This window comes from Microcaecilia unicolor, chromosome 8, assembly GCF_901765095.1.
Source record: "Microcaecilia unicolor chromosome 8, aMicUni1.1, whole genome shotgun sequence".
Taxonomy (NCBI): domain Eukaryota; kingdom Metazoa; phylum Chordata; class Amphibia; order Gymnophiona; family Siphonopidae; genus Microcaecilia; species Microcaecilia unicolor.
The window spans coordinates 67,356,231-67,381,339 of NC_044038.1; the positions used below are offsets into that span (position 1 = coordinate 67,356,231).

Here is a 25,109-nt window from a genome sequence, read left to right on the forward strand (position 1 = left end):
GGGGGGGGCAGTTATCAACATGGGCTACAGTTAAGATGTGTTATTTTACCACTAACTTGTACTATTTTATCACAGGCTCCATTTTATGCAGTGAAACCTAGTTACTAATAACTGGGTTTAACAGTAAAATAATACGTCTTAATGGTAGCCCACATTGATAAATCCCCCACCTAAATGGCCAAATATTATCTAAATAAAAATGCCTGGGTTAGGGGAGGAGTGGATGTGACACTGCAAACTGTCCATTTAATGGTGATGTTCAGCCGTTAAACAGATAAGGTTCAAGGTTGAAATTTATTTGAAATATTGCCAAATGCAATTAAAAAAAAAATTCTTAGCAGTTTACATTAAAAATACAATAAAAAACAATGGTTCATAGGACGTAGCAACAAAAGGAGCTAAATACAATGATAAGATAACACATTATAAAATAGAAGGAAGGGATATACTAGAGATGCTCGGCCATATCTGCATATTCTTTCATTAGAAAAAGCATGGCCGAAGTAGAAAGCCTTCAAAAGGAGATTTAAATACAATAAGTTATCTATTTAATTTAGGCCTGCTGAATCGACTAGTGCTGGTGCAGTAGGATAGTGCTGCTGAATATACTTATTAAGTTACTGTCTATGGCTGGTGTTCAACTTTAAACGGTGGTCGCCTCAAATGAAAAAAATCAGGCCCCTTAGTAGACATTGCATTTTGTCAGTCTGTGTTCTGCTGTTAACAAAATCAACCTAAACGTCTTCCACTAATTACAAATTGATAACTTCTCTCTGATCAATGTTCAAAATGGCCGCTGACTAAGTCGCTTGTTTGGGGCTATCTGCTAATTTTCAGCAGCAATTAACCGGTTATCGCCACTGAAAATTAGCAGTTGATGCCTAAGTGAAATGTGGCTACTAGGGGGCATTCTGGGGGCAGAGTCAGCACTTGGCTGGTTAAGTACCAATATTTAGCACTTAACTGGCCAGGGTAACCGCAAAAAACACAGTCCTGTCTTTATGTGGCAACCCATGGCTGGTTAAATTATAAATATCGACTTAACTGGCTATGTGGTAGCTGTTGCTGCATAAACCGGATAGTCAGTACTGAAGCCTGGACCTGGCCCCGCATTGAATATCTGGGAACAGTGCTGGCAGTGGTCAGCAAAACGCTCAGCGCTGCTGGCTGAATATGTTACCCTCTTTATTTAGCTAAACCTTTTGTGTAACTTTGTTGATGGTATTCAGTAGGGATATGAGTCTGTAATTCTCCTCACTGCAAGAGTTGTTGCCCTTTTAAGGTATTCTGTTCAGAATCACTGTGTTTCCTTGCTTTGGCAGACATCCAGATGTTTGGAGTAGTAAGGGGGATATTCATCTTTAAATGACCTATAAAACTCATTAGGAAAACCATCTTCCCCAGGGGCTTTTCCTGTTGGCAAGGACAAATTACTTCCTGCAGTTCAATTCATAAAGACCTGCTAAGGTTCTCCTGCATGATGTCACTAGTCTTTAGTATTGCGATGCCCAGAAAAAAACATTTCCATCTCTTGCCAATGCACCATCATTTGGGTGGATGTATCTTCATATAAAATTCTCTGAAAACATTAACTATTTGTGATGAATCAGAAAACAGTTGATTGTCTTTATGGACCAGATGAGAAACTATGTGAGATTTGCCGGTTTTTGATTTATGTTGCAGGAGACGGTGGACCACTTTTTTCTTTCCTCTTTCAGGGGCCCTTTTACTAAGCTGCGTAGGTGCCAATGTGCGTCCTATGCGTGTCAATTTTGAAATACTGCCCGGCTACCACATGGTCCGGGCGGTAGTTTCATTTTTTTATGCGCACGGTAACTGGACGGTAATCTGTATTGTACGCACATAGACCATTACCGCAGGGTTAACACGTGAGACCTTACTGCTAGGCCAGTGGGTGGCAGTAAAGTCTCAGGCCCAAAATGGACACTAGCCAATTTTTATTTTGCCGCATGTCGATTTTCAGCCCCTCCAAAAAGGCCTTTTTGGTAGGTGCGCTGAAAAATGGACCTGCACGCGTCCAATACACCCGTCTATACCAGCGCAGGCCATTTTTCGGCACACCTTAGTTAAAGGACCCCTCCCTCATAATGTTCTTGCTTCAATCAAAATCATTTATATTCAGTTTCTTCCTATATAATAATTCTCACCTTCAACAGGATGTGCCTGGGACCGTGCCTGCCGGAAGTGGTCTGCTAGGCAGGCACGCACTGACGTCAGTGACAGACAATTTGGCAAAGCAAAACAATCTGAATGCTGGCCATTAGGACACAGGGTAGATAGGAGAGTTTTAAAAGACTGAAGGAAACGAAAGTGTTAAACTGGAGAAGTATTAAATAAATCCATCCACACCTTATTCAGTGCTAGTAATGGCAGTTTGTTATTCTGCTTCTGATTTCTTAACTTTGGCTATATGCTGTTTGTTTGTTATGCCATGTTAGTAGGTGACTTCTCATAAATGTCTTACAAGCTTCTCAGAATGTTCTGGACAATTGGATAGGAGTCTTACTGGGCTCAACAGATTTCTTTAACGCTAACCTGTTTTTTTTTCCAGTTTCTACAGTGTCTTTCGGAAGGCTCACGTCCTGACACCATTTTGTTGTTCTTGTGGGCTTAGATGGTTCTAAGATTATGCAGGTGATGGGAGCATAATTAGCCAGTATTCCCTAAGTATCAGTCCTGCACAAGGTCTATCAATTGCCTGGAAGAGCATAGAGTAGCCTATTTTGGTGGATAAAATAATCATCAGAAGAACTCATCATCGTTCATATTTGGAGCATAATGTCCTACCTGTCACTATTTTTGAAATACCAGTTTTGAGCACTGCCACGCTTTGTTTGCCATCCGCATTGGAAACTTGCTGATATAAACTTATAGGAAATTTTTTTTTTCGGAAAAGTATTGCAACATCACAGTCTCACTGTTACTCTTAACACAACTGGCTATAAACACATTGGGCCAATCTAGTTTTAATTTCATTGCTTTAGTTCCTTGTAAAATAGGTCTCTCGTAAAATTGTTAGGGATTTGAGATACAGTCGTGCTTTCTGACTTCTAATAAGATGCTTTAAATCATATCTGTTCATGTTCGTGCCTGCAAAGTGGTTCTTAGATTTATTTAGAAAGTTTATTATGTATTTATTTACAAAGGATCCCTTTTACTAAGCTGCATTAGAAGCTAATGCACACCTAATGCAGCTTAAATTGGCATACTGCGGGATGCGCTTGTGTCCTGGGGTGTGCCAATTTAGCACGCACTAACCGTGTGCTAAAGGTATTTTTAATTTTTGTTTTGAGGGGGTGTTAGGGGTGTGGAGTGTGGGCATTCCTGTGCTAATCAGCACAACTATATTACTGCTTAGTAACTGATTAGCACAGGAATACCTCGTAAAACGGGTGGCGGTAAATTCTCACGCAGTTAAATCTTTTAATGGCTACACACCAATGGCAACATTAGCACATCACCCATTGCAACAAAAAAAATAGAAAATTGGTCATTTTACAGCGGCACACTAGAAAAACCCACCTAAGGTTGCATTACGTTTTACCACAGCTTAGTAAAAGGACCCCAAAATGTACATCCTGTATTATCAATAAATCTAAGCGAGTTAGAAACATGGTAAAATAGAACAGTAAACAAAGCAAATTTCAGCCTGTCCTTCTTTAAGCACCTTCTACACTTTACCGGTTCCCACATCCACAGATCAAGTTTCAAGTTTAGCATTTATTTCAGAAACTGCATATGGATAAGCCATCTAAGCTGTTGTTTGGCCATATACATCTCCCACCCCCACCCCTCTGCCCAGGAGAGAAAGGGGACAGAGATGAGAAATAGAAGGAAGGAGAAACAATGCATGAAAGGAGCAGCATCTTACAGTCATAGCCATCTTAAACTTCTGTCATGCTAAAAACATTATTACTGAGCCACATTATTAGACAAGATGTTAATATTCCTCAGTCTCTCAGCAGTAATCTGAGCAACAGTTAAGAGAAAGGTATTTGGCAGCGAGTTCTTCTAGGGAATGGAACTGATATTCAGTATGACTCTAACCCCCTCCCCCTCTCCATCTTTGCCCACTCAGGTGACCATCCAAGCGAAAACTCACAGCCCACTCAGGTGACCATCCAAGCGAAAACTCACATTATCAAAACTGATTGATAAAACTTCCCTCACTTGTAGTTAGATATTTGAATTGCAACAAACACTTAGGAACATAGAAACATGATGGCAGATAAGGGCCAAATGGCCTAGCCAGTCTGCCTATCCTCAGTAACCACTAACGCCTCCTTTTCCTAAGGGATCCCATGTGCCTGTCCCAAGCTTTTTAAAATTCCGACACAGTCTTCGTCTCCACAGCCTTCACCGGGAGGCCATTCCATGCATCCACCACACTTTCCATGAAAGATTCCTCCTAAGCCTATTTCCTCTTAACTTCATCCTATGCCCTCTCATTCCAGAGTTTTCCTTCATTGAAAAAGTCTCACCTCCTGTACATTAACGCCACTGAAGTATTTAAACAGCTCTATCATATCTCCATTCTCCTGCCTCTCTTCCAGCGTATACATGTTGAGGTTCATAAGCCTGTCCTTATATGTTTTGCGACGGAGACCGCTTTCCAATTTTGTAGCTGCCCTTTGGTCAGACTCCATCCTATTTATATCTTTCTGTAGGTGCAGTCTCCAGGATTGCACATTCTAAATGGGGCCTCACCAGAGACTTATACAAGGGCACTATCGCCTCCTTTTTCCTGCTGGTCATCCCTCTCCTTATGCACTCAATCATCCTTCTGGCTTTGGCCATCACCTTTTCTATCTGTTTGGCCACCTTAAGATCATCAGACATAATCACCCCCAAGTTTTGCTCTTCTTTTGTACTCAATAGTACTTCACCCCCTATATTGTACCATTCCCTTGGATTCTTGTAACCCAAGTGCATGACCTTTCATTTCTTAGCATTAAATCTTAGTTTCCAATTATTGGACCATTCTTCAAGCTTCGCTAGATCCTCCCTCATGCCATCCACACCCTCTGGGGTGTCCACCCTATTAAAGAGTTTGGTGTCATCTGCAAAGAGACAAACCTTACCAGACAGCCCTTCTGCAATATCGCTCACAAAGATGTTAAAGAGAGCTGGCCCGAGGACAGATCCCTGTGGCACACCACTGCTAACATCCCTTTCCTCAGAGCAAGATCCATTTACCACTTAAATCAATAACCAGTGTAGGGGTTAATTATATAACATGATGCCTATGTGAAGAGTCTAAAAAGGCACCAATTTTAAGCCAAGTTTATAAAGTCAACATTGACACTGTCTTCCTCATTCTGTATAGTGTGCCAAAAGCTAGGCACCAAAACTGTGGTGAAATGACAGTTAGGTGCCTAACGGCTTATTTTCGAAAGAGAAAAATATCTAAAAAACGGCATAAAGTGGCAGATAGATATTTTTCTTGCAAAAACATCCAAATCGCTATTTTCGAAACACAGTCTTAGATGTTTTTCTATGCAGTTTGTCCAGCTCCCAAGGGGACATGTCAAGGCTGTGTTGGGGGCAGGTTTTGGGCGTTCCCAGAAATTGGATGTTTTTCTGCCATAATGTGAGAAAGTAAAAATGTCCAGGGCTAAAGGTTGCTCATTTTGGTCTGGACCGATTTCAATCATGACTAAAGTCATAAAAAGGTGCCTTAAATGACCAAGTGACTACTGAAGGGATTAAGGCATGACCCCCCCTTTACTCCCCCCCAGTGGTTACTGACCCTCTCCCATCCCCCAAAGACGTGAAAGAAATAGTACATTTCATCCTCTATGACAGCTTCAGATGTTATGGCCAGTTTCACAGAGCAGCAAGCATGTCCCTGGAGTAGCCTAGGGATTGGTGTCGTGGACTGTAGAGAAGGGAACCCAGGCCCATACTCTTACACTTGTGGTGGAAAGTATGAGCCCTCCAAAACCCACCAAAAACCTACCCATATATAGGTGACATCTGCAGGCATAAGGACTATTGTAGTTGGGTACAGTCCATTTTTGGTGGGTTTTGGAGGGCTCACCATACAATATAAGGGAGTAACGGTGAGATGTGTACCTGGGATGACAACTGAGCCAACATGAGAGCTTATTGGTTCTTATTTTCTTTCATTTATTTTACTATTGTGTTTGGTGATAATGTTTTAATTATTCATTTCATTTGGGCAACCTTATGTTGAATATTCTGCCCATGTATGAAGGCTGTACCTCAAAAAGAACGTAGACAAGGGAAGAGGCAACCCACAGAGGGGCCAGTGCAGTAATAGGTGCTAAGCTTTGTTCGGGCCTAATACAACTTTAGCACCTAATTTTGTGGACACACAGATGTAAAAAGGGATCTTGTGCATGTGCTAACCCTGTTCAAAGTCTTGTGTAGGGGTCCTTTAAGCTTTGGTAAGTACTAGCTTGTGCTTACCGCAGCTTAAAAGGGCTTACCATGGGACGTGCTCAGGCATCCCACAGTAAGTTCCTAATCACTGCGTGCTACCCACGCCCTAAAAAATATTGTAAAATATTTGTTGGAAGGGAGCATGTCTGGGGGCAGGATGTAAGCATTCCTATGCTAATCAGTTAGCGCATCTGCATTACTGCATACTAATTGGTTAGGGCAGGATTACCACGTGAGCCCTTGTCCTCCTGTGGTCATTTTGTTAATGGCTGCATGCTAATTAGCATGTGGAAATTAATTGAAAAAATGGAAAATCAGCCATTCTCCGACTGCAGTAAAAATGGCCTTAGCTTGTGGGAAAAGCCCGCATAAGGGCACGCCAAGGCCAGCTTCTACCTCAGCTTAGTAAAAGGACCCCTTGGACACCAGGACACAGCATATTTAAATCTACAATTATTTGCTACTCCTGTTTTTTTTAATGTGTGCTATGATGTGATCCACTTAGTTTTTAAGTGGAATATAAACAACTTAATACATAAATAATGAAGCTATTAGCTCTTCTGCGCGGATGCAGAAAAGTGAGCAGAAGACTGAAAGGCGAGAACAACGGCAGGGCTTCAATGCCAAGTCTGGGAGGCTTAAAAGGTTAGCTCATTCTTCTGCAGTCACTTTAGTGGGAATTTTATGCCTGTTTCTTTTCTTTACTGCCAGGATATGAGATCCACAACTTAATTTTTTGGTTCCATGAAGAGCAGAAGTTTTTTTTTTTTTTTAAGACAATTGAAGGGTAGGTGGGCTGGAAGAGCTGGACTGCTCAAGGCACCTGGCTCTGCACTGATGGCAGCTAGAGCTGTATATACTGTACATGCACATGTGGTGCAATTCCATTCTGCGCATAAATATTGGTATATCGTGTGCATGTGTAACGCAAGGTGCTGATACAGTTTTTTGGTGCTCAGACCTGTGTTCATCTCTAGATGCTGCTAGTGTAAAACTGTGTGCATGCCTCCAGTCAGGGGTGGACTGACAGTTAATACCAAACAAAAAACTCTAGCAAGAAAATGGCTAGTGCTTAGTTGGTGAAGTGGAGAAAAAGCCCTCAGAAACCGCAGTTAAACTACCTAGGGTTTAGTGCATGGTTATGGATTATTCAGTTCGTTTTATAACACACGCTACGATTCTATCATTGGGCAAAAAAAATCCACATAACATGGGCTAGAAAATCTTATGCCTCAAAATTGAAAAATGGACAAAATAAGTCACTCCTCACATACTTAGATGTTTTTTTTCAATCATAAGGTCGCTTTCTAACAGCAACCTTGAACACATCAGCATAACGAAAAAAAGGGGCTTGCACTTAGCTTGAGTCCAGCACTCTTCGTTGTCCGTTCAACGGGGACCACCGTTTCACCTAGAAACATGGCTTCATCAGGAATGGAGTGCTCTAAAGTTGTGCTGAAGGTTTAAAGTGGAAGCATTGAACTTTTCAATATGGACTGACAGTTCTCTGGGATCCCAGGCAATAAGGGTCATTGGGCAGGCACTGCCTGCACCCCCCCATCCACCCCGCCACCCTCTGCACCTTGCGCACTAGCGCGCCCTCCCTGGTCCTACCTTGAAGGACTCTGGTGGGGTCTAGTGGCCTCTTTGGGGGCATAAAAATCCCCGCTCTTTCCTGCCCACTGCCACTGCTCTGCCAGACGCCGCCATGTTTTCAAAATAGTTGCCAAGACTTCCTGCGGTAGCCTTGCGGATCTCAGCAGTCCTTGTGAGACAGCTGCAGGGAAATCTGAGCAGTCATTTTGAAAATGTAGTGGCGCCGGGTAAAGTAGCCGCAGAGGGCAGGAAAGAGTGGGGGGATCTTTCCTGCCCCCGAAGAGGCCACCAGACCACAAGGGCCCTTTAAGGTGGGGCTGGGGGGGGGGGGGTTGTAGTTTGCGGGGGGGGGGGGGGGGGGGGAGCCTCTGGGCCCTCAGGCACTGCCAGGTTGCCTTTATGGTGCCTCCAATGCGTTCTCTTATGTTAGCGCACAATTTTTGTACAAATTCTATGTGCTTACTATTTAGTAACCGCATTAGGAAGCAAACCTTTGGCATTATGCTTGAATTAGGAAGCTGTGTGCTAAGCTTCAGCACACGACTATAACGCAAACTTACAGCATCAACCCCCGCAGTGTGTAACCAAAAACCAATAAAATGAGACTTAAGGGCTGGATTCAGTAAATCATGCTGAAAGTTAGGCACCAGAAAGATCCATGCTTAGCTAGTATTCTAGAAAGGGTGCTTCACTGAGCGCCCTTTGATTTCGTATCTAGCTTTTAGGTGCCAGAATTTACACCTGCTAAAACCTGCTGGAAATGCTGGTGCTTAATTTTTGGCGGTTGGGCATACCAATAACAGTATTCTAGAACATTGTGCTTCTAGGAATGCCCCTGATCCGCCCATGGCCACGCCCCTTTCAGTTGCATGCTAGAAAATTTAGGCACAGATGTCATAGAATAGTGATTAGTGCAGAGAAAATCATTGCCAATTAATTCCAAATATTGATTGTTAACGCCTCTGTACTTAATTTGCATACTCATCTGCCCTGGAAGCCAAATTTGAGTGACCTATAAAGAATCCATGGGTGAATGTTGATTCAGCAAGTTGGCGAGCAGCAAAGTTTTCCCCAGGATTAACCGAGCTGGAATTGTGCCCTATGTGGCACACCTCCTAGTGCCCCACCACCACCATGCCCACTGTGCCGTGGCCACTGCAAAGGAGACTATTGATGGGGAGCAAGTTTTGTGCCCCTGTCTTCCTTGCATTCTGTGTGGCTGCACCACCTACACAGCCCTTGGGGCGGCCCTGGTTATTCTGCTAAAGTTACCCGGTTAACTTTATTGGCTCTTCAGACTGTCATCTGGATAAACTTTCTGCCTTACTATACTTGGATAAACGTGTTCTGATAACTTTAAATTTATTTCTGCAGCTTGACCGACCTGGGTAGTTTTGTCCAGAAAGTGCTGCTGGTAGGACAAAGTAAAATCACTTCCCAGGAACGCCACCAACCAACACTGTTTCTTTTTACCGTGCTAAAGCTTGCACATAATTTAGCCAGATAGAGGGTGGGAGATAATCATATCTTCAGTTTTCTTGCACTAACTCCAAAAATTAGCCGGATAAACCCTGTTGAGCCTCCTAAACATTTTGCAATAACAACCTCGAGCCTGCACTGAATTAATTTAAATTTTACATTCACAAAGTGAAATCGATTTGCATCACTGATGTCAAATTACATAGGAATCCCTCGTCCCGTTTAAGAGATTTTTCATTTTTACAAGCTGCTGTCACAAATCTCAGTGTCCGACATGACTTAATTATTTACTCGCTGATGTCATCCGTGACGTCATTGCATGTTGATAAAATGTCAAAAGAAGATTGAGTTTTAGTTAAAAGACTCAGTCCAGATCTGTTTGGTGGATGAGTCTGCTGCTGCCAGATTTGTAATGTCAACCATCTGAAAGAATGATTGAAGTGTGGGGCCACTTCGATCTGAGTATCATTGACAGAGCAGTGAACCAGTGGCAGGACTGACTGCGTAAATATATTTGTGCGAAAGGGGGATACTTTGAACATCAGATTTAAACATTTGCACTGTTGAGGTTGACATTAACTGTGTTAGAAATGCTAACCTTTGGGTAGTATTTAAAATTTGATATCTCAGTAATGTTACGGTGGATTTCTACGAAACCACAAATTACATTGTTTTGCAATAGAAGTCACTTTATGCATGTAAAATTTTAATTAATTCGGTGCAGGTGTGCGGCTGTTACTGAAAAATGTTTAGGGGGCTCACTTTTTCCCCAGACACAGTGTATATACACCAAAAGAGAGGAGGAAGAGATGGTATATGCTTAAAGCAGTCAGATAGTTCACGCATATAGATCATGCACAAGTAGAAAGAAGGTTTCAGTGGAAACATCGTATGGGGCTGAAGGGGAGTAGAGTGAAATAACATTAGAAAATATTTGTTCACACTTCACAGAAAGGATGGTGAATGTGTGGAACAGCCTGCCATTGGCAAACACCTAACACAATTCGGGAAAGCCTCTGATGAGCACAGCGGAGCCTTTGTTGTAAAGAAAATGAATGGAAAGTGTTAGGCTGCTCCTGGAGTACCCCCTAGCCACTCTGGCTTTCAAGATATCCACAATGAAAATGCATGAGAGAAATTTTCATGCAGTGGAGGCAGTGCCTGCAGATCTAGTTATTGTGTTTTCATTGTGGATATCTTTAAAACCAGACCAGCTAGGGGGTACTTCAGGATCAGCCTGAGAAACACTGGTTTATGGCATTGAAAAACAAGAGAGATCAGCCACAGGACATGGAAGAATGCGCAATCCCTACAAACGACGAAAAACGAGCAGATGAAGTTCAATGTTGACAAGTGCAAAGTGATGCATGTGGGTAAGAGGAACCCGAATTATAGCTACGTCTTGCAAGGTTCCGCGTTAGGAGTTACGGATCAAGAAAGGGATCTGGGTGTCGTCGTCGATGATACGCTGAAACCTTCTGCTCAGTGTGCTGCTGCGGCTAGGAAAGCGAATAGAATGTTGGGTGTTATTAGGAAGGGTATGGAGTCCAGGTGTGCGGAGGTTATAATGCCGTTGTATCGCTCCATGGTGCGACCGCACCTGGAGTATTGTGTTCAGTACTGGTCTCCGTATCTCAAAAAAGATATAGTAGAATTGGAAAAGGTACAGCGAAGGGCGACGAAAATGATAGTGGGGATGGGACGACTTTCCTATGAAGAGAGGCTGAGAAGGCTAGGGCTTTTCAGCTTGGAGAAGAGACGGCTGAGGGGAGATATGATAGAAGTGTATAAAATAATGAGTGGAATGGATCGGGTGGATGTGAAGCGACTGTTCACGCTATCCAAAAATACTAGGACTAGAGGGCATGAGTTGAAGCTACAGTGTGGTAAATTTAAAACGAATCGGAGAAAATTTTTCTTCACCCAACGTGTAATTAGACTCTGGAATTCGTTGCCGGAGAACGTGGTACGGGCGGTTAGCTTGACGGAGTTTAAAAAGGGGTTAGATAGATTCCTAAAGGACAAGTCCATAGACCGCTATTAAATGGACTTGGAAAAATTCCGCATTTTTAGGTATAACTTGTCTGGAATGTTTTTACGTTTGGGGAGCATGCCAGGTGCCCTTGACCTGGATTGGCCACTGTCAGTGACAGGATGCTGGGCTAGATGGACCTTTGGTCTTTCCCAGTATGGCACTACTTATGTACTTATGTACTTATTATGGTCCTTATCTGCCACTGTACTCTTTATGTGTGGTATCCATGACAGCTCTTGGATGCAAAAGTTTACCCCCCCCCCAAAAAAAAAAGTAAATTTTCAACAGAATAGAAATTAAGCATGAATGGGGCATGTGCTTACACACACATGTATATTGCAACTATAAAGAAACAACTCATAAAGACACAACAAAAAATTAAGTCCATTATTTTAGAAACATAACTGTAGGTATATGGTGGCATTTACATGTGCTTATCGCATACATGTATGTGTCAGTGGGGTAGCCACAGGAGGGCCCAGGTGGGCACTGGCCTACTCAGCAGTGGCACAACTGTGATGTGGCTGACGGGGATCTCCAAACCCCACCAGCTGAAGACACCCAGCATCTCTCCCTCCCCTCCTCTGCAGGGCTATTGGGTGTGTCTCAACTTCACTCCCTCCCCTTTGCCTTCAGTTCTTCACCTGTAGTGAGCAGCAGCTCATACCCACTGCTTGTGGTGGCTTTAGCTTCCTTCTGACCTGGTCCCGCCTATGTGGAAATAGGAAGTTGCATCAGAAGAAAGGCTCGGGGCCAGTGCAAGCAACAGGTATGAGTCACTGCTCACTGCCGGCGAATAACTGAAAGCTTTAAAAGGTACTGGGAGGTTGGGAGAGTGGAGTTTGGAGTTGAGAGACACCCAGTTGCCTGGTGGAGAGGGGAAGCAGAGATGCCAAGCCGAGGGGTGGAGTTGTCATGCCCATCCACTTTGGGCTCAGGCCCACGTAAAATTGTGTGTCTGGCTACACCCCTGGCTAAATACTAATTTTGGATAGCTGCTGGGCTCATGTGGAGATCAACGTCACACAGATTTCAGGTGGGGGCAATTTGGGCATGGCTTGGGGGGAGACTAAAATCTACACATGTATTTCACATTCTGCAAAGGGAATACACATGTATGGAGAAAATTTCCTAATCGGGTTATAGACTAGCTCAAGGACACGCATAGGTTTTATGCACGTGCTTGCTTTGGCCAGAGGTTTACGCAAGTCAATCCCTCTTACAAAATGAAACCAAGTTAAAATTATGGCCGCACTACTTCGCACTACTACTTACATATGTAGGTTTGTAAAATGGGGCACCTACACATGGAAGTGGTTCCAGTTACCGTGAAATTGCCACTTTCATGTGCTAAGTGCTACCAACTCTATGTGGAAGCCACCTGCACATATTTACTATTACTACTACTTATCATTTCTATAGCGCTACTAGATGCACACAGCGCTGTGTACTAAACATGTCCCTGCGCGACAGAGCTTACAATCTAATCAAGACAGATAAACAGGACAAATAAGGGATAAGGAGGGAATTACTTAAAGAGGGAATGATAAAACACAGGGGTACTGAACAAGTGAATAGGGGTTAGGAGTTAAAAGCAGCCTAAAAAAAAGTGGGCTTTTAGCCTAGATTTGAAGACGGCCAGAGATGGAGCTTGATGTACTGGCTCAGGAAGTCTATTCCAGGCATATGTGCAGAAAAATAAAAGGAACAGAGTCTGGAGTTGGCAGTGAAGGAGAAGGGTACAGATAAGAGACATTTACATGATGCACAGAGTTCCCAGGGAGAAGTGTAGGGAGTGTAAATTGGCTGATCCTGCTATACATGCTGGCAAATAAGGTGCATTCCTCCAGGTATTTTAGAATAGGCTCTGTGTTGACAGATCCTTTTTGAAAATATCATTGGAACTGAGCACATTCTAACCTCCATGTCTGAATTCCAATCTGTACAGTCTATGGAAAAAATATACACAACAAAAATCAAATATTCATAAAATGAGAAAATAAGGATGCCCATGTACAGCAGTCCAATATCTGGTTGAACTGATCCAGATAACATGGATATTTAGTGGGCTTTTCTGGTTAAAGTCAGGCTACTGAATATAATTGATCAGGTAAATTTAGTTTAGTTAGTTTTAGAATTGCTGTTTGCGAATGTAGCCAAGATGGCATCAGGTTCTTGACACTGAGTGCGAGACGATCATTCAGCTGAGTACTCTTAACTCTGTTTTCCTGAAGTTAACATAACATAACATCTGGTCTTATATCCTGCTTACACCTTACAGTTCAAATCAGGTTACAGTAAGATCAAGAGCCAGAACAATCCTCTGGGAGGACGGTTAAAAAAGAGTGACAAAATTAAAATTATGGTTAATAATCTTTTTGTAGTACAAATTTCTGAAAGAGCGTGACAGATAAGAATGAGATAACTCAAATGTCCCAGCAAACTATTTCCAATGACTGGTGGCTTGAAATACCAGTGTCGTTTCAAACATTTATAGTCTTTTCCTTCCTCTAGGCGAAGGAAAGGAAAACACAGTTGAACAATGTAGCCTTCGGTCTCTTAAGGAGAGAATAAATTAGAAATGAGAGTATAAATACTTTGGTGCCAGTCCATGTAATATCTTATATTTAAAAAACAGGCCAGTTTAAAAAGAACTCTAGCCTCAATGGGCAACCAAAATTCTGTCATATTTAGTTAAGCCAAAAATCAGGCATACTGCTGTGTTCTATACAGTCTGTTGTCTGAAATGAAGAGGAAAGGGGTCATCAAGACCATTCTCCCACCGGCTTCTATTGTGTCCCCGAGTTAGCAGAAGATGGACGGCTACACTGTTGGGCCCTTGAAGATCTATTCTGGGAGTGAGGGCTGTGCTTTGGAGTTGGACGAAGAAGCATCCACTTCTTTGGAGCATGAAACATTTTTGTCTCCTCTAGCTGCAAACATCCCGCCATGTCCAGCAGCCATGTCAGCATTGGTTGTTGGGGTGTGTGCTGCTACTGGAGAGGTGTTGGATGCATCTAGTGAGGGCAGCGCGCTGAGTGGTGGGCTGCTGAGAAGGAAAATCAAAGGAGTTACAGTACACACTCCTACAGTGGTAACTTTGGAATCGCACTAAAAGATCTTAACTCCACGCTTGGAAAAACAACAGCAGAGGTAACTGCATTAGTGACAAAGGGCCCTGTTTACTAAGCCAATCTAGAGGCGTGTTAGTGATTTTAGTGCGCGCTAATTATGTAGGCGCCCACAATATTCCTATGGGCGCCTACACAGCACGTGCTAATTTTGTGCACGCACTAACAGGCAGATCAAAAGCAAACTCCGGCGCTAGAGACTGTTAGCGCCATACTAGCACCGGCATTTGCTACCACCCCATGATCAGAGCCCTCGAGCGCGTGAAACAACTCGCTCGAGGGCTCTTAGCGCAAGTAGCATGCAAATGCATGCTAACCAGGGCAATGCTAGTGCACCTTAGTAAGCAGGGCCCAAAGTTTGATGCCTTGACTGTGGAAACATTAAAATCTGAGTTTACAATTCAAGTAGAACAGGTTCAGGTAGAGGTAAAATGCCTTCAAGGTGTTTAAAAATACAGCAGTGGTAGATAGACTGGCAGTTCACTGATGGATTGAGCAAATGGAAAATTACAATAGAAGACTTTTAAATTTTCCAAAGTATCTTTGTGCTCCCCCCCCCCCCCGCCAACCCCGATCTTTTTAAGAAATATCTTGTGGATATATTGAACTTTTCCCCAGAAGGTTTGCTGCCTATAAATAAAATGTATTACTTGCCAGTTGCTATAAAAAATGTCCAGGGTGAGGTAGCAGACCAAGAGCCTGATCCATTTTTAGATTTGAAAAATATTTCAACTATTCTTGAAAAATCAGTTAGTGAATTAACAGAAAGATCTACCTTAATAGTGTCTATGATTTTTGAACAAGATGCAAATTCAATAATGAAGCAATATTTTAGACACTCTCAGGATTTGCTTTATGGGCAGATATACCCGAATGTTGTCAAGGTCACCCAGGAAAGAAGAAAAGCTTCTCAAAATGAGATGAGGTGAAAAATCTGGGAGCCACTTTCCTGTTGGCATTTCTATATAAATGTAGAGTCAGATGTGTTGTTTTGCCCCTGAAAAACTGCAGGCTTTTCTAGATCTGAAGAAAATTATCTAATTTTGTTTCCATTTGATTAATATTTGAGGATATCCTGTTTAGCCTTTCTTTTGTATCATTTTTCTTTTATATCTACTCCCAAGTATGTTGGACCTCCCCTTTCTCAATGTATCGTGGTCTAAAGAAGAAAGAATTTGAATATTGTTCCTGAAAGATTCTTCATACGTTGTTACTTTCTGTATTTCTGGTTCAAGAGTAATCTTGTAAATTTGGGGTAAATATCAATAAATAATAAGATAGAAATAAAAAAAGAAGTGCTGTTTGTGTGGCCAGTCTTAACCAGATAAGATTACCCAGTGAACACTGACTTTTTCCATGGACATACAGGATGAGTCAGTCATTCACTGGTGATGGTACCATGGATGGATTAACTCTCCTAAAGCTCAGAAAGACCTGAAAATGGGCCTTTCTGAGCATGAGCCAGCCATTCCATAGTGCAGCAGCCACCCATTTCCCCATCAGTTTCTTTTCATCTGCCTAGCTTAATGGATGGATCCTCTCAGTTTTCCTCATATTTATTTTCATCACTTCTCCAAAGTGGCTGATCCAAAACCCAGGTACAATAAGAAGATGAATGCTACAATCAGCCATGACCACTATGCCTGGTGCCTTGAGCCTTCCCATCAGTTTGAGTCTGCTACTGGACCTTAGGATGTGCCTTCCAAGGCTCCCAGCCTTTGCATGGGCTCCAGTGGTCTACCCACTCCATCAGATATCAGCCTCTTTTCCACACTGATCTACCACAATGCAACTCTGGACTCCCTGGCTCCTCCTCCAGCCTTCTGCTTTGGTCTCCATGGCATTTCCCAGGATACAAATAGAAGGGCACCGCCCTCTGCTGAACAAAAGGCTGATCATCTTGGTGTCATTGGTCTGCCCACTGTGCCTTACAAGGCCTATCAGTATGGCACTGAGGAGCTGCCCATCTCACCAATCATGCACCATCTCCACAGCACCAGATTCTACCCTCAGTGCTCCAAAAAAGGATAGCATGGGGAAGCCCCACAGAGCTTGCTCAAATGATGAAAAATAGGATAGAAGCAAAGCTGATAAAGCTCCTTTCACTGTGCCAAGCATCAGCCACCATACCAACCTAAGCCTTAAGAACAGGAAGCACAGCCTCAGCCTGACATCCTCCCTGGACTGCACCTCTAAATGCAGCAAATCTCATGAATTAGGCACCTCAATTAACAATGCCATGAAGAGAGGAGGACTCCACCCACTCTGGCACCTCCTACACTGGCTATTACCACTATCCTCAACCTGTTTTTGTACTTTTTCAACCAATTTATTACACAGTATATACCAGCTCTAGTTTCAAAAGCCCAAGCTCACCTGTATAGGTCACCAACAGCCTGCACCCATCTTGGTAGAGACCTTGATACTCCTGCACCAATGGAGCCTCACTCTTCAACCACCATCATCTAACAGTGAAGGGGTGGCACTAGCCTCCAAATGCAATTCATGGGAGTATGACTGCTCAGTCCTTACTCTCCCTCAAACCAGGATCCCCAGACACTCCCAATGTCCCATCCAACCTGTGCCTACTATCACCTCAGTTGATATCATTGCCAGAGAACCTAATTAACCCTATATTCTTCCAAAAATTGGCTACCCAGCTTTCTATATCACCAGTTGACACTCCTGATCTCAGCAATGAGGATGTCAGAGTGCTCAAATATCTGAATACCTCTAAATTGGTTGTAGTGGTCACCCAATATGGAGGGATTGCCCTACACTCCAACCTGCTCACCCTTGCCTTAATAATGTGGATGTTGATCCTGTCCTCCCTCCACCTATCTCAGGACATGCAGCAGGCCATTTTAGTGGTCAGACAACAGTTCACAAGGAGATTCTATAGATATAGATAGAAGAAGTTCCAAGCATAGTGTATCCCTATGCACTTGGATCCTTTCTCCTGTCCCATCCTGCAATTCTTCTAATGCATAATCACCTTTGTCAACACTGGCCTCAAAACCACCTCTGTCATTGCCACATATCATGACCCATTGGACAAGTTGCACTTACTGGCAGCTTTATGGCTTTATCCACAGAAGCAGATAGTCACTATCATCTGATATGAGCATGCCCTAAGTTTGCTGACTATACAAATGGTTCCACTTACATTACAACTCTGTTCTTTTATTTGAAGTTTTAGATTTATATTATCTTGTCTCACAATTCACAAAAGTGAACTTCCACCCTCAGATTCACCAGCCTACCACACTGTGGGATGCCTCAATATTGTCCTGCACCAGCTCATTCTAAATACCTTTGAATGCATTCCTCACTTAGAAGACCCTCTTCCTTTTTGTAATCGTGTCTGCCAGATGCATCAGCAAGCTACAAACACTCATTGGCTACCTGCCCTACACCTAGTTCTGTCACAACTGGGCCACCATCTGGAAACACCCAAGGTTCCTTTCAAAGGTGGTCTCCATGTTGCACATCAACAGGACCATCATGTTCCTTTTTTCCTACTCTGAACCACACTCCATGCTAGACTCACCAGTGTGAGGTGGACTCATCCTACTTGTCCATGAAGAAAGTGAGGTTATTTGTCTATAATAGAAGTTCTCAGTGAACAGTAAGAAAAGTCAGCCACACAAATCCACTCACCTCCCCTCTTGGAAGAACCTGCTTACCTCTCTGTAACATATTGGAGTGGAAGCAGGTGGGCAGTGCACTATGGGATGGCTGGCACATGCTCAGAAGGACTCTTTATCAGGCTTTTTTGAGCACTGGGAGAGCTAATCCATCCATGGCGCTAACAGATGGTGTCATCAGTGTGTGGCTGACTTATCTTGCTGTCCATGGAGAGCCTCTTTTTACAGGTAAGTAACCTCACTATCAGCAGTGTCTGGGCAAATTTTAACTTTGACCACTTTATACCTCTCTCTCCCCTTCCAGTCTACATCTGTGTGAGGGAAGGAAAGGAGAAGAATTTTAGAAAGACAAGACTTGTTTGGGTAATTTATTAAGCTACTTGGACTAATCTTTTGAAAACTGGTCCCCAGGAAGCCATACAGATTCAAAAAGAAGGTCAGTTTAAGTGAGTCACATTGAAGTGTTCAAGGGTTGCTATATATGACTAGAAACTGGCCGTGTTTATTTGTAATACTGCATGTTCAATGCTAAATAGAGAAGTGGTTAACTTGACTTGAATACCAGCCTCATTATGTTTTATGTAGAACAAACTGTTGTCCTCTAAGAGGAATACACTGGATAAGTATTATGGTCACTTTCTGAACCTATTTGCTTGTAGTTTTGATTGGAACAGGAACTGGATTGCATGGTTTTGTTGAGAAACTATTAGTCCTTATTGGGCAAGCGAGCATGACAAGTTGCGCTTACTGGCAGCTTTATGGCTTTATTTACAGAAGGAGATAGTCATTATCATCTGATATGATCATGCCCTAAGTTTAGTGACTATTTATACAAATTGTTCCACTTACTTTACAACTCTGTTCTTTTTTTGAAGTTTTAGATTTCTATTATTTTTATATTTTTTCAATTTTTCTCTTCTATAACTTAGGCAATAGCGTTTACGCATGAGTTATGGGCATAAATGTTTAGAATGCTACAATATACCCCGGATTTTATAAATAACAACTAAAGTTGTGTGTGCAACTTAATTGCTTAACAAGCCATTCAGCATCAGTAATTGGCTGCTAACAGCCAATTAATTTTGTTAATGGGCCTTAATTAGGATTTACGTGCGGATCGTATTCTATAATGATCCGTGCGGAAATCCTAATGTGTGTAAATTTTTGGGGGCGCAGCTAGTGGCATTTCAGGGGTGTCCCAGCATTTTACTTGCGTATATACAGAATTCAGCTGAACTATGTCTAATTTTGGCACCAGCATTTAACCTGGGCACAATTGTCAGTGCCTAAAGTTAGGCACGGTTTATGCCCTAAGTCTTATTCTATAAAGGACCTGTATCCTTTATAGAGTAGCACTCAGTGTGTAGAATTTTTGGCACTGATTTTTAGGCAGCATGTATAGAATTTACCCAGTATGTGCATATGTACCCACCAGTGGCGTAGCTACATGGGGCCACGGAGGCCGTAGATTTGGCCCTGGACTCCCCCTGCCGATGACCCTCTCGACCCCCCCCTCCTGCCGCCAACCCTCCCCCACCGCCGCCATCGCCTATCTTTGCTGGCGGGGGACCCCAACCCCCACCAGCCGAGGTCCTCTTCTTCTGGCGCAAGGCTTCGTTCTGTTTCTATGAGTCTGACGTCCTGCACTTATGATATTTTAGGCTGGCATAGAGGCTGGAAAAAATATTTAAACATTTTTTTTAGGGTGGGAAGGGGTTAGTGACCACTGGGGGGTAGGGGGAGGTCATCCCTGATTCCCTCCGGTGGTCATCTGGTCATTTAGGGCACATTTTTGTGGCTTGGCAGTAAAAAAAAAAAAAGGACAAGTCGGCCAAGTGCTCCTCAGGGATGCCCTTCTTTTTTCCATTATTGGCCGAGGACGCCCATGTGTTAAGCTTCCGACACGCCCCCGTGAACTTTGGTCGTCCCCGCGATGGACAGCAGTTGAGGACGCCCAAAATCGGCTTTCGATTATGCCGATTTGGGTGACCCTGGGAGAAGGACGCCCATCTCCCGATTTGTGTTGAAAGATGGGCGCCCTTCTCTTTCGAAAATAAGCCTGGTAGACTTTACATATGAGCATGGACTGCTGTACTCACAAACATGTTTTTACATGGATATGATGGAGTTAGGATCCTCCCTTCCCTTCATGTCATTCACAGATTATTTTTAACAAACTCCTTTCTTATTTTCTCATTTCAGCACCCCCTGAACTCCAGGAAGTCAAGAAGAATGCAGGAACGTTGTCCGTTACCGAATCTTCAGCATCTGAGGTAGAGAGTATGGCAGTATCAGCTGTTAGCACTGGCAGTGGCCACCTCTTACTCTGTAATCAGAGTTTTTCATCCTATCTCACACTGGGAGGGGCCATCTCTTATCCTGTAACTCCCAGATCTTTTTCTCCTGCAGCAAAGACAGGAGTCGGATGATCTGGCCCTTACAATAACCAGGGGAGACGTATATACAATAAAGAGTTTACTAGTAAATCAGGCCCATTTCTGACACAAATGAAACGGGCGCTAGCAAGGTTTTTGTCGGAGTGTGTATGTTTGAGAGAGTGTGTGTGTGAGAGTGACTGTGTGTGAGAGAGAGTGAATGTGCGAGTGTGTGTTTGTGACAGAGAGAGAGTGAGACTGCTGTGTGCTAGTGTGCCTGCTCTGTCCCCTGCCCCCCCCCCTCCAGCTACCCAGCAATTCTCTCCCTTGCCCCCCTGCAGCCACCCAACAATTCTCCTCTGTCCCTTGCCCCCCCTTCCAGCCACCCAGCGATTGTCCTCTCTCCCCTGCCCCCCTTCAGCCACCCAGCGATTATCGTTTTTTCTTGGGCCCCCCCCGTATCCACCCAGGGATGCTCTTCTCTCCCCTGCCCCCCCATCCACCCAGTGATTTTCCTTTTTCTTCTGGCCCCCCTCCAGCCACCCAGTGATTCTCCATTTTCCCTTGCCCCCCCTTCCAGCCACCCACCCACCGATGCTCTTCTCTCCCCTGCCCCCCCCCTCCAGCCACTAAGCGAATCTCCTGTCTCCCCTGCCCCTAACGATACCGTCCAAATCTCTCCGCTGCCGTGCATAGCTCAGCGTGCAGGTCCAGTGAACGCTAGATAGATTCGCCGCTGTGCGTCCGACCTCCCACCTCTGGTTGGTCAGCTTTTGCGTGTGACGTACCCTTCACTCTCACTGTTCCGCCCTCAACGTCATCACGTTTTTACGTGAGGGCGGGGCAGAGAGAGATGTGACACCCTTATGAACTTACGAACCCTGAAACCATGGAGTCAGCTTCAGAATGTTGGAGGTCCGTTTTATTATAGTAGATACGTCTCCTCTGGTTATTGAAAGGGCCAGATCATCCTACTCCTGTCTTTGCTCCATATTGGGAGGGTCCATAAGTTACACCATAATCCCGAGAGCTTTTGCTCTTGGGCTATACTGGGAGGGACCATCTCTTACACTAGTGATTCCCAAACCTATTCTGGGGGAAACCCAGCCAGTCAGGTTCTCAGGATATCCAAAATGAATATCTGTGAGATAGATTTGCATACCAAGGAGGCAGTGTATGCAAACTGATCTTAGGACAGGTTTGGGAATCACTGTTTTACACCATAACTCCCAGAGCTTTTTCTCCTGAACCATACTGGAGAATAGAAAGCTAAAACACTCTATCTCCCAGACGTTCTCCTCTTGTGTCATACTGGGAGGGGCATCTCATGCGCTCAGATCCTGGAGCATGACCGCCTCTCCCACTCTCGATTTCTCAGATGGTCATATTAAAGATGCCGCTGAACCAGTTACATCTTTAATTGCTAATTTATGTTCATTTAAGTTAATGAAACAAAATTAGTCCTTGGTTCAATTCCCAGGTTGAGACTTCTATTTCTCAGATCTGTCCTCAGCGAGGGAGGAGGAAAGAGTTTATGGCCATTGTGTGGAAGTGATGGCGAAATGGTCAGAGCAAGGGGCCATGGCTGTATTGTTCTGAAGGGAGTCGTGCTATGTGGTCGCTATAATGACCCAATTAAGTATGAGTGGTGGTTTGGGGGGGGGGGGGGGAATAATACAGTGAAAACATTCTCCAGGTAGTGCCAATGAAGGCTCACTGTGCCAGATCCTAGCCTGATTATCATTGTACTGGAGAGAAAAGAAGCAAGATATAAATACTGGATTAAAAAAAAAAAAAAGAAAGAACAACTGGGAGGATTGAGTGCTAATATTTGCCTTTCTGTGATGTGCTGGCAGAATTAGTGAGGATGAAGAGGGTGACTGTGTTTTCATCTTCTCTGTAGATTGGAACATGTGTTGGGAAAAATGGGAATCCAGCTCCAACAATCACCTGGTACAAAAATGGCAAGGTGCTGCCTGCCACGACTGAACGCAATGATGGTGAGAACAAGCCCATTCCTTTTCACTGGTGGAAATCTAATGAAACCTCTTATTGCCACATTAACATGCACATTACAGGAGGATATGAATGTTCTTGAGTTGCTATATCAGCCATACCACCACAAATGCTGGAAAGTGCTGCATGCTGGAGGTGTGGCATTGCATTGTGCTTGTAACTCGCTGATCCACAACTCATGCTCATGACAGGGAGTCAGATGATAAAGGAGAAACACATTGCACCACCCAGTGACACACTTCTGCTCATCACTCTGTCCATCTGGATGTTATTACAGATATCTAGATACAGTCGTACACAGTGAGATGCCTCAGTTCATCACTCTGTCCCATGTGGATATTCTTATTACAGGTATGTAGATGCTGCCCTATATAGTGAGACATTTAAGCTCCTCACTCTGTCTCATATGTGTATTATTACAGATATGAAAATGGGCCTTTCTGAGCATGTACCAGCCATTCCGTAGTGCAGCAACCACCCATTTCCCCATCAGTTTCTTTTCATCTGCCTAGATAAAAGGTATACCATACGACCCAACTTAAATGCCTGAACCCTGCTACACAAGGAAACTAAAGCTCGTAAAGGATACAACAAAACTGTTCCTCTCTATGATTCCCAAATGTGTCTGTAATACATGAACCTTATTCTATCATAACATCACTTTGTATTTGTTCTTTACCGGAATTGGCGAATGCCTTACGGTACTATGTAAGCCACATTGAGCCTGCAAATAGGTGGGAAAATGTGGGATACAAATGTAACAAATAAATAAATATAGATGCTGTCCCATACAGTGAGATACCTCAGCTCTTCCTTCTGTCTCACATGGATATTATTATTTATTTATTTGTTACATTTGTATCCCACATTTTCCCAGCTATTTGTAGGCTCAATGTGGCTTACATAGTACCAGAGAGGCGTTTGCAGACTCCGGTGTGAACAAATACAAGGTGATGTTGTGGTAAGATAAAGTTCATGTGGCACAGCCACATTTGGGAATCGTACAATGGAAGAGTTGTATCATGTCCATTACGTTCTTTAGTTTCGTTGTGTTGCAGAAATCAGGCATTTATGTTGGATCGGTAGGGTATGCCTTTTTTAACAGGTTGGTTTTTAGTATTTTCCGGAAGTTTAGGTGGTTGTACGTAGATTTCAAGGTTTTTGGTAATGTGTTCCACAGTTGTGTGCTTATGTAGGAAAAACTGGCTGCGTAAGTTGATTTGTATTTGAGTCCTTTGCAGCTTGGGTAGTGCAGATTTAGGTACGTTCGTGTTGATTCAGATGTGTTTCTAGTTAGTAGGTCGATCAAGTCTGTCATGTAACCCGGGGCTTCACCATAGATGATTTTGTGAACCAGGGTGCAGATTTTGAAAGCAATGTGTTCTTTGATCGGGAGCCAATGTAGTTTTTCGCGGAGGAGTTTTGCGCTTTCAAATTGCGTTTTTCCGAAGATAAGCCTAGCTGCCGTGTTTTGAGTGGTCTGGAGTTTCTTTAAGGTTTGTTCTTTACAACCCGTATAAATTCCATTGCAGTAGTCTACATGGCTTAGTACCATTGATTGTACCAGGTTGCGAAATGTTTCCCTCGGGAAGAATTGCTTCACATGTTTTGAGCTTCCACATTGAATGGAACATTTTCTTTGTCGTGGATGTCACTTGGCTCTCTAGTGTTAAGTTGCGGTCCATTGTAATGCCAAGGATTTTCAGGCTGTCTGAGATAGGGAGGATGTAGTCTGGGGTGTTGATGATTGTGGGGTTGTCTGTGCTGTGTTGGGATGAGAGGATGAGACAGTGTGTTTTTTCCTTGTTCAGTTTTAGTTGAAATGCATTAGCCCAAGAGTCCATGATGTTCATGCTGAGCTTGATATATAGATCAGTGGCGTAGCCAGCCAGCCAATTTTGGGTGGGCCTGAGCCCAAAGTGGGTGGGCACAAACTGTTCTCTGCCACGCCCTACCCCTACCTCAAAATATAAATACTTTAGCTAATAAGGATCCCCACACGCTGTCAGCTAAAGACTTTCTCTAAAGGTGGCCAGAACTTCCTTTTACCAAACTTGGCAGGCAGCAGCAAGGTCCCTAAGCCACTAATGCCGGCACCCTATGCATACAGAGAGACACCTCAAATAATCATTTTGTCTCACATGGATATTATTACAGGCTAGTAAAAAAGGCCCGTTTCTGACACAAATGAAACGGGTGCTAGCAAGGTTTTCCTCGGCTCCCCTGCAGCCACCCATGTCCAGCGACCCTCCTGTCCCCCTGTGCCCACTGCAGCCACCCATGTCCAGCGAACCTCCTCTCACCCTGCGCCCACTGCAGCCACCCATGTCCAGCGAACCTCCTCTCTCCCCTGCCCCCCTCCTGCCACCCATGTCCAGCGACCCTCCTCTCTCCCCTGCCCCCC

The 25,109-nt window shown here is 43.7% G+C and overlaps 1 protein-coding gene across 2 annotated transcripts in view; it reads left to right on the top strand.

Annotated features, from left to right (window-relative positions):
• The window catches only part of LOC115475459 (basal cell adhesion molecule-like), a 99,289-nt gene that overhangs the window by 43,735 nt on the left and 30,445 nt on the right, over positions 1-25,109 (top strand). For both annotated transcript variants that reach the window (XM_030211191.1, XM_030211192.1), the window contains exons 4-5: positions 20,517-20,587; positions 22,593-22,689. In XM_030211191.1, the coding sequence (XP_030067051.1) occupies positions 20,517-20,587; positions 22,593-22,689 (168 nt within the window). The remainder of the gene's footprint in view (positions 1-20,516; positions 20,588-22,592; positions 22,690-25,109) is intronic.